Genomic DNA, 10,259 nt, shown 5'->3' with positions numbered 1-10,259 from the left:
CTTCTTGCCTTTGTAGTCCCCATCTCCCCATTTGAGTATCCAATGTCCAAGCTGCCCTTCTCCATCCACTCTGTGTGTGTAAGGGGGTGTGAATGTTTCTTGCTGTGAGGATTTGTTCCCTCTTTTGAGTCGCTGCTCCATAGGTATAGGTCAAGTTCATCAGACTGTATCAGCTCACTCCCCCCCCCGCCTTCTTTCCTCTCCTGATTGAACTCCGATCATCCAGTCATCCGGTTCAGGTCACGTGGGCACTCCTGTGCATATGTCCTCTCTTCCTGTCAGTCGGTAGCTCCACTCTCCTCTCGAGTCCTCCGTGGCCACACCACTGTCTCTGGGCCCAAGAGTCCCCAGGCCTCTTCACACTGCTTGCCAACCATGCCCCCAACTGGGTCCACAGAAGTCCACTGAACATTGTAGAAGCCAGTCACTTCTTGTCTTTGTAGCTTCCCCCACCCCGAATTTTGGGTAGCCAGTGTCCAAGTTGCCCATCCCTGTCTATTCTGTGTGTGAAGGGAATGCGAATGATCCTCACTGTAAAGATTTATTCCCTCTTTTGAGCTTCTGCATCCATAGGTGTAGGTCAGATTCATCAAATTGTATCAGATTACTCTTTTTTTCCCCCTCTTCTTTCTTCTTCTATTTGAGTTCTGATCCTCCAGTCATTGAAGCCAGGTCAAGTGGGTATTATCTGCAAGTGTGGGTGTTCTTGTGCACATGCCCACGCTTCTTATCAGCTGGATAGGTTAGCTATCTTCGTATTCCTTGTGCACTTCAGCTCTGAGGTCCAGTCTGTAAGATTGAAAAGACAGGGATGGGGGAATCCTTAATTTCAATAGTCATGACCTAGCTGGGGAGAGGAAGTCTGTATTTTTGCATTTTGCACATGCCCAAGAGCATCATGAAACACACACCAGAGAAGTGGGCTGCGATGATTGGACCTGAACCGCAAAACAGTCCAGAAGAACTGACTGGTGCTGCCAAGGATGAGAAATAAGAGCTTATGTAGTCCTTCCAGATTGAAATAGATCTGGTGTGGCGCTGTGGGAGCAGCACTGGACTGCTAACCACAAGGTCAGCGGTTCAAAACCACCAGCCACTCCTTGGAAACCCTATGCAGGGTCGCTATGAACTGGGACCAACTCAGCGGCATTTCACAACAAGAAGTGGTCGAGGCTCACTGAGAAAGTTTGGCTCTTTGCATCTTTGATCTTCCACTCCTTGTCTCATATTCTCACATCGACTTTCTCCTCCTTTTTAAAATTAGAAGGTCTGTGGAGTTACAGCATTAGCCAACAAATGGTTTGGCAGATGCATATGTGCTAGGTGTGCATTGGCCCTGGGAGTACAATGAAAATGGCAGACAGGATCTTTGCTATCACAGAGCTTACAGTTGAGTGGAGGAGACAAACCTGAAGTAAGCAGTCACATTATGAATGTATAAGTGCAGGTTGAAGTACTTAAGTGCTCTAAAAAAAAGGAATGTGAGTCTTAAGAACTTGTAATGAATTTGTAACAAAGAAACCGAATTCAAACCCTGAGCAGGTGACTTGAGGATGTAGTTAAGTGCCATCTAGTTGGACTCCTGGTGTGGCTCAGTAGGATCCGCACTGGACAATAAGGTCAGCGGTTCAAATCACCAGCTGCCCCTCGGAAACTCTATGAGTCGGAATTGAATCCACGGCACTTAACAACAACAAAGTCAGTTCTGACTCCAAGTGACCCTGTATAGGGTTTCCAAGGAATGGCTGGTGGGTTTGAACTGCCTATCTTTGGTTAGCAACTTGAAGATGAGTAGGAGTTAATTGAAGTCAGTGAAGGGAATGGTCAGATGAAAAGAGTGAGACAGAGGAGATATGTGGGGTGCCATAGGAGTGAAATGAGAGCCTCAGTGGTCAGAACTCAGTGTAAGAGGGAGTGGTGTTAGCGGAGGCAGAAGCAGGTGCAGGAGTTGGGAGGCCATTGGGAGGAGAGAGAGGCCCCTGAAGGTTTTGGGGTGCGATCTGATTGGCATTCACTGGTTGCAGAGGAACTAGCCGGTACCTATTCCATGGCCCAGACCACAGTGGAGTTGGAGAGAAGTGGATAGATCTGAGAGAGCTTAGGAAGGATACGGTGCTGGATGGATGTAGGGAAGTGAGGAATAAAGGTGGTATCTGGGAATTGTTTAGAGTTGTGGTTTGTGCACTTGGCTGGGAGGTGGTGCTGCTCGCTGAGGCCGGGAAGACCAAGGAATTCACACGCACTTCTCCTAATCCTCAAGGAGCTTGGAGAGAGAGGCTAGCTGGGAAGAAGAAATCAAAGAGTACATTTTAGCCCAGAGGAAATGCTTTCAATCATATGCGTGAATTAATTTTGTGATTCAGTTAAAAACCCCTGTCTGTCTTGTGTTGAATGAGCAAGCCATTGTTAGGACATCTCTTGGTTTGCTTTTACTTTGTAGTTTTGGTTAGTAGAGTGGGAGCAGGTTCATGTGATGCTTATCTGAGAGCAACTTCACTGTCTTCTTTGATTAATTCCAGCAGATTAGAGCTAGATAATTGATTGTAATTGAAGATGTCTTTGCAAGGTTTTAGACCCACTGAATGTTTAATTACATTGAGGTACCGTTCTTAGAAGGAGGAATTACATTATTAATAGAATATTATTAGAGTTATATAGAAAAAGACCTGTTTTCTCTGAACTTTTGTTTCTTTCAACTTTCACCCCTGGATTTTTAGGCTATTTTATTTTGTTTAATGTAGGAGGTTTGTGTGGTCTATGAAATAAGATGAGAACTGCTTATGAAATATAATGTCGCAATATTGCAACTTTTATAGTCCCCTACCAGGCTAGTTATACTAGTGTTGTAATTTAAGTGTTCATTAAGGGAAAGTGGACTTTAATTAGTTACTGAGCTAATATTTAATACTTGAATTATCACAAACAGGAATGACAGGTACTGGATTACTTTAGAATGTAATAGAGTTCTGTGAACACACAGATAGATTTCTTTGTTTTGGAACATTCCTGTTGCCCACTCTGAAGGTATAGAGGTGTAGTAAGAAGTGGGAGAGTACAGTTGTCAGAGACCCTGAGGGTCAGCACGTGATGATCAGGGTTTCTAGATCCCTTCGTTTGGGCTCTAAGAGACTGCAAACCGTGAAACACAGACACACAGCAAGTGGGGCTTTTAGTCAGTGCTTCCTGAGATCACAGTAATTAGCATCCAGTGAAAGCCTTAGAGATCACTTCCTTAATTTTCTCATTTTTTCAGTAGGAAGGATTAGTCCAGAGAGGCTGAAGGATCAGCCTGGGGTTACACATCTAGTTAGTGGTGGAGTTGGGACAAGAGTTCACATTTTCGACACCTTGTTCTAGTCCCCTTCCCTTTAATTGACACCACAAGTGTTTATCAGGTGTTTTCATAATGAGAGCATTACAGTCTCCTAGAAGAGGCAAAAGAAGGTTCCCACATCATTAGGATTTGTTATTGTTGTTGTTAAGTACCGTGGAGTCAGTTCTGACTCATAGTGACCCTGCAAAGGGTTTCCAAGGCTGTAAATCTTTATGGGAGTAGAACGCCTCATCTTTCTCCCGCAAAACAGGTGGTAGTTTCGAACTGCTGACCTTCAGGTTAGCAGCCAGAGCTCCTTACATCATTAGGATAGCAGAATGCAAATAGAAGAGGGTTAAGGAGGTTGAGGTGAGGTGTGCAAAGTAAGGTAGGGGAGGAGTGAAGTGATGAACAAGTGTTATCAGTGGGTGCGTGGTCTTCACAAGTGTGGGTCCCAGAGAAATCAGCTGGGAGGAGACGAACTTTAGAGTCAAGATTTTGACGGTACAGCCAAAGTTATGACCTTATCAATGGTCATAGCTAAGGTGAGTGGAAAAATGATTTTGGAGTAGAGGACTCAAGAACATAAGGGCAGCTGGTTCAGTCATATGGATTCTGAAGCAGCCATAACGTTAGAATGACAGATGGTGAGCCATGTCTTACTGAAGAGGGCTCATTGCCAGGAGCTGACTAGACGGACCGTGTCCGTGAAAGAATTAGTGTTTACAGCAGGAGCCACTAGACATGTAGTACAGTGAAGTAGGGCAATGAGGAATGTCAACAAGCTCATGCTCGAGTTTTCTCAACATTTGAAGTTCACTGGTGGTAAATAGAAAGTAAAGTTGGAACACGTTTGATATATTCAGAGTACTTCTATAAATTTTGGTGACATATTATGGAAATTAAACATGTTCATATATATCTTATTGTGAACTTTTTTGCTAGCTCCTGTCTTCGTTCCTGGCTAGAACAAGACACCTCCTGTCCAACATGCCGAATGTCTCTTAATATTGCTGACAGTAACCGTGTCAGGGAGGACCATCAAGGAGAGAACTTGGATGAAAACTTGGTTCCTGTGGCAGTAGCCGAAGGCAGGCCTCGCTTAAACCAACACAATCACTTCTTTCACTTTGATGGTTAGTTGGTTTCAACCTCTAAATCTATACCCAAAGGAGTTGCCCCCTTAAAGGGAGTAATGTTTTCATTATAAATTGCTCTGTAGAGGTCAGCCTCATATTATATTTCACTTTTAATTGAAAGTGCCCAGTAAGTATAGACATATTGAGGAGTTAGTTTGTTGGGCATTTTGCTAGATTCTGTGTGACTCTGGTCAAGGGCGGGCTAAGTGTGGAAGTAGTTAAGTGAACCAACCGTGCCTCCATGGAGCATGCTTACTCAGGTTAATAGCTAGCCTTACTCAAACTGACTGTGCTGATGACATACTTCTGCGTATAATGAAGGGTCTTTGAGCCACTTTTCCAGGGAGTACCAGCAGCAGAATTGAGCTGTAACCCTATTTCTTTGTCCATGAAATATGAATGTTGTGCCTCCTAGCAGTGTTTGAAAAGAGTTGTAATAAAAGCCTCACTTCAAGTTCTAAGGCCAGGGGCCCCACTTAAGGGACTGATTGATCATCCTTCCTTAGTTCATGCTGCACTGAGATGCTGTTGATGTGCATCAGGTCCACCACATTCTCTGGCTTTCTAGTTCTAATACTGCTGTCAAACTGGCATCCCTGGAATGGTGTTGGAAGGAGTAGTGTTCAATCTCTGATATCCATTTTAAGAGCATGGTGGCACATTGGGGAAACCCCTGAAAGGAAGGACCAAAGGGACTGTGGAAGAGTAGGGGCTGCTGGTGGGGTTTGCAGAGGGCTGGGTGGGTGGTTATTAAATCATTTCCCGTGTAAGACTTGTGAGATATGATAGCATATCTCAAAGGTGGCACCTGGCTATACAATCCATTCTTTAATGACTTATTCTTACTAAAAACTTAGTGAAAAACTTTATTATTTCTCCCTGTTGTTAAGTGACATCAAGTTGGTTCCAACTCACAGCAGCTCTGCAAAAAGTTTCTGAGAGCAGTTGGTGGGTTTGAACCACTGAATTTGCAGTTAGCAGTCCAGTGTTCTATAGCACCACACCAGGACTCCAGCAGCTTTAGAGCCCTGAAAACCCTTTCTGTATTTTCAGCCTAGAGGGGGTGCTGGTGTGGATCAGGGATTCTTGGGTGGCAGGAAAGCCTCGTGGTAAAGTGTTCTGGAAGCTGACTCTGACCACCGTAACTGCTAACTGTGACCTTGAGCAACTTCCCAGACTTCTGAGGGCTTCAGAGACCAAGGACAAAGAGGGACTAGAGCCAAATCTGAAAAGATTCAACTGGGGATACTGTTAGGAAGAAGGGATCATGTGGTGCTTTGTAAGGATAGAGTGGGCTGATCCATATGAAACACTTGGCACAAGACCCGCCTCAAGTCAGCCTTCAGTGAGTTGTAGTGTTTCGTCATATTGAGGGGCCTGCTCTGGAGAGGGGAGTTTACAGACACTGAGTGGGGCTTTCGAGCTCATGCAAGTCTCGTGTGTTTCAGGGTCCCGGATTGCCAGTTGGTTGCCGAGTTTCTCTGTGGAAGTGATGCACACCACCAACATTCTTGGCATTGCTCAGGCAAGCAACTCCCAGCTGAATGCAATGGTGAGCTCCAGTCTCTGCTTTAAGGAGGTGGCCAGTCACTGAGAGGGGAAGAGATGCTGGAAGTCTGTGCTGTGTATGCGACCACTTGGTCTCTTGCTCTGGCAGAAAGCCAGCTTTTCAGGAGTATTTTATGTATTCATTGGAGTCACTGAAGTGCCTCTGCTTTTACATTTGAAATGAGTTTGGAATCCACTCTCCTTTTCACTGTGTGGCAGATAGCCTGGGCTTTCTTGAACACCACGAGGTCCACTCCATCGTGTTTAGGAGTGCCCTGGCACTCTGCGCATCTAGCAGAGTTGTTTGGGAGCATTATTAACTTACATGAATGATGCTCCTTTTATGATAAATTATATGAGAGCTACTAAATGTGGTCTTTAAAATCCTGACCCCTCCCTCCAAAATAAGTAAGCACACATAGTACTGAAGCATACTGTTTCCCAAACATGTTTTTAAAGTACTTCAAGATTCTTTGTATTTCTCCAGAACCTGGTCATGTGCTCTGCACTTCTAGTTTACCTTGTTGGAGAACCCCTATTTCACCATGTTGATATCTAGTGTTCATTGTAATAAGAGAAATGTTAAGTGCTGTAGAGTTCGCTCCACCTCATAGCAACCTTGTATAGGGTTTTCAAGGAGCAACTGGTGAGTTTGAACTGCCAGCCTTATGGTTCAGACTGGCTTTGTTGTCCAGGGCTTTATCCCTCAGCACCACACCAGGACTCCAAAGGAAATGTAAGAACCATCATATGCTAACGCCTGCTTCAGCAGGTGATTGGTTCCTTTGTTCGTTTTTTTTTTTATCTTCATTCTTATCTTCAATACTTGGTCCCGAAAGCCTGTCTTGTGGCAGGTGCTGTGCTGAGACTGGTAGCTGCAGGGTGCACAAGAAGGGCATGAGTCCTCCCTCAGGAAGCATAACTTCTAGTTGAGGACAGAGATGGGGCAAGTGCTCTGCTGGTGGAGTGTGAGTCAGGGCAGGAGGCGCTCGGTGATGCTTAAGCTGAGGCTGGAGGATGCAGTGGGTGCTGAGGCTTGGAGGTGAGACAGCCCTGGAAACACAGAGGGAGGTGGTAAAGCTTGGAGTCCAACAAGTAGGGGAGTGAGATTGTGGTGTCCACTGAGATTGCAGAGCTACAGCATTCAGGGACTCGTAGGCCATGGTCAAGTTTAGATTTTATACTCACAGTGTTAGGAAGCCGTTATAGGCCTTTTGTTGTTGATGTTTGTTTTAGCGATGGTAGCAGAATGATTTGGCTTCAAGGAAGAGAATGAATTGTAGCCAGTTGCTGCCATTGAGTCTGAGTATGGTGGCCCCTCTGTGTCAGAGTAGAACTGTGCTCTTCTGTTGGGCCTTTAGAGGCTGGTTTTTCAGAACTAGATCGCAGTGGCTTTCTCTTGAGACACCTCCAGGTGGACTTTTCCAACCTTTCAGCTAGCAGCGGATCATGTTAACGGCATCATCCAAGGGTGCTAAGTGAATTGTGTGTTGTTAAGTGCCTTCGAGTCGGTTCTGACCCAGGACGATCCTGTATAGGGTTTCTGAGTTGCTGCTGATGAACTTGAGCCACCGACTTTGCTGTCCAGTGCCACACCAGGACTCCTGTTGGTGGTGTTAAGTGCTGTGAAGTCAGTTCCGACTCATAGAGACCCTGTAAAGGGGCTAAAGTGGAAGCAGGAGTCTGTTGCAGTTCAGGCACAAGAAGTTGGTGGCTTGGACAAGATGTTAGGAAAAAACATGGGTAGATTGAGTATACCTTTGTTTGCTGAACGGACAGCAGTTGCTGATGCTTTGATTTGGATGTTTGGTGAAGCACGGGAGGACTGAGAGGTGAGCGTCGGTTTTTTGGTTTCAGTAACTGGAAAGGTAGTGTGCCCTGTACCAGGCAAGACAAGGCTGGTTGAGGGACAGGACTGGGAGCATGGAATGTCTGTGGGACACCGACGTGGAGAGGTCACGTAGGCACTTCTGTGTGTCCTCAGTCTGGGCCTCCATAAAGCAGTGAGGCTGGAGTCTGTAGGTGCCATCAGAGCATTTCATCCAGGGAGAGCATGACCTCACTGGCGGCGGAAATATAGGTGCAAAGAGGCAAGGCCCAGAGCTGATGTGCCAAAGGTCAGTCAGGTAGCAGGGGAGGAGCCCTACTGCCCAACTCATAGTGACCCTGTATAGGGTTTCTGAGGAGCACCAACCTTGCTTATCCTCCAGCCTCACAGCAGGACTGCCCATTTGAAAAGACACCAAAGGAAGGGGGTGGGGAGTGTGTTTCTAAGAGGAAGGAGTCAAGCCCCGGGAATTCTTGAGAGAGCAGGTCAGAGAAGTGCATGCTGGGTTTGGCAGAATGAGGAGCACAGATGAAGTGGTGACTGAGCAGTGTCCACGTCCTGAGGGCCTGAGCTAATGGGAACACAATCTCTGAAAGTGTGTTATAAAAAGGAGCAAAGACTTGGAGGGCTAGCTTGAGGGTACGTGGTATCAAAGGGACTTTGTCTTTTATTTTGTTTGTGAGCATTTTAGAACAGGCCATTGATTTACATGTTTCCCACACTTGTGTTGTTCAGGGAAGACATGCTCTCATCCCTCCCCCCACCCACCCAGCCTGCTTTCTTCTGTATTGAGTTCTTCCACATTGCTTAAACAAAATGTAAGCACATGCTTATCCATATTCTTACTCTTTTTGCACAAGACTTTTTTAAAAATGTGGATTGTAAAGTTTGTTATGTGGCAGCTTGATTGGTAGAGAGGAGAGAGGATGAAGTGAAGGAAACAGGTGTTAATTGAGAGAGTCAGTTCTGGAGGCATGGAGGGTGGGGTGAGACCCCCAGGCTGAAAGTTAACTCCTTTGTTGGGAGGTAGCTGGGTGCAGTGCTGGCAGGTTCCTGCTTTCTCAGTGAAGCATCATCATGAAGTCAGGTCATTGCAGGTGGGGATGGAGGGCTCAGGGCTCAGGCAGCTGTTAACGCTTCGTAGGCGGTGGGATGTCACCCTGTAGGAATGAGAATGACATTCTTGGAGTTGGTGTGTTTAGAATTCTTAGGCAGTTCCTGGTCATTTTTGTAATAAATTAGTTGTGCTGTGTCCAAAGTGGTTTGCAATATAGTGGTACCATAGGGTAAACACTGGACTGCTAACTGCAAGATTAACAGTTCAAACCCACCAGCTGCTCCTTGGAAACCCTATCAGGGTTGCAGTGGGTCAGAACCGACTCTCAGGCACTTAACAACAACAACATTGTTAGCACAACTGATTTACTGGAATCATATAATTTTTGTCTTTAGATCCAATATTTAACAGATTTTCTGGGAAAAAAGCTTGAGTCTAGTAAAATTTTGTATTTGGAATATGAGAAAGCTCTTTAAGAGTAGAGATGTTTTTTATTTGATTATAGTTTTTATAGATTCTTCTTTGGTCTGGCTTTGATTTGTGCTGGGGAAGAATGATGTCCGCATAGGAACCAGAGGGCCTCACAGGAACGTGCGCCCGCCCCATTGGACCATCTGTCTTGGCCAATTCCAATGATTACTCTTAGCTAAACCTTTGCACCAATTTGATCCTGATCTTTTCTGTCAAGGTCCTGACATTGAGACACATGCCCCCTTTTTCTATAGTTTATTATATGTCCTTTAGGATTTAATGTCCCAATAAAATCCAGCTCACTGCCCATTAAGTTGGTTCCAACTCATAGCAACCCTACATAGGGTTTCCAAGACTGTAACTCTTAATGGAAGCAGACAGCCTCATCTTTCTCCCTAGGAGTGGCTGGTGAGTTTGAAATACCCACCCTGAGTGCTTAACCCACATTGCATCCAGGGCTTCCTAATATTCTAATTGTAGCCTTTATTGTGTAAAAGGTACCCGGTTCAAGGGTTCAAGACTGAGCAGAAACACAATCTAGCTCTAGTGTGGTGCTGTAGGATAAGCATTGGACTGTGAACCATAAGGTTAGCAGTTCAAACCCACCAGCCGCTCTTGGAAACCCTATATGTGGGTTCACTATGAGTTGGAACTGACTTGACAGCGTTTAAGAACAACGATAAAGCAATGAAAGTTCCTCCTTTATTTTTTTTTTAATTAATCATTGGGGTTTCCCACAAATAAAACATGTAAGCATTTGCATTTGCAAAATAAACATGCATATAAATACCAAAAGAAAGTCTTCCCAAACACCAAAACCTCTGGAACTGCTTGTAGGCAGTAGCCAGTTAAGTCCTGTGCAGATTCCAGGTTCCCTCCTCATATGCCTACCGTTAGAGTCAG

At 45.2% G+C, this 10,259-nt stretch overlaps 1 protein-coding gene across 1 annotated transcript in view; it reads left to right on the top strand.

Annotated features, from left to right (window-relative positions):
- AMFR (autocrine motility factor receptor, E3 ubiquitin protein ligase) overlaps positions 1-10,259 on the top strand; it is a 69,559-nt gene that overhangs the window by 33,218 nt on the left and 26,082 nt on the right. Inside the window, exons 9-10 of the mRNA XM_006863536.1 lie at positions 4,259-4,449; positions 5,901-6,004. Of these exons, the coding sequence (XP_006863598.1) occupies positions 4,259-4,449; positions 5,901-6,004 (295 nt within the window). The remainder of the gene's footprint in view (positions 1-4,258; positions 4,450-5,900; positions 6,005-10,259) is intronic.

This window comes from Chrysochloris asiatica, unplaced genomic scaffold (assembly GCF_000296735.1).
Source record: "Chrysochloris asiatica unplaced genomic scaffold, ChrAsi1.0 scaffold00055, whole genome shotgun sequence".
Classification (NCBI taxonomy): Eukaryota; Metazoa; Chordata; class Mammalia; order Afrosoricida; family Chrysochloridae; genus Chrysochloris; species Chrysochloris asiatica.
The sequence above is the reverse complement of the archived record's forward strand: the minus strand, read 5'-3'. Positions and strand labels throughout refer to the sequence as shown.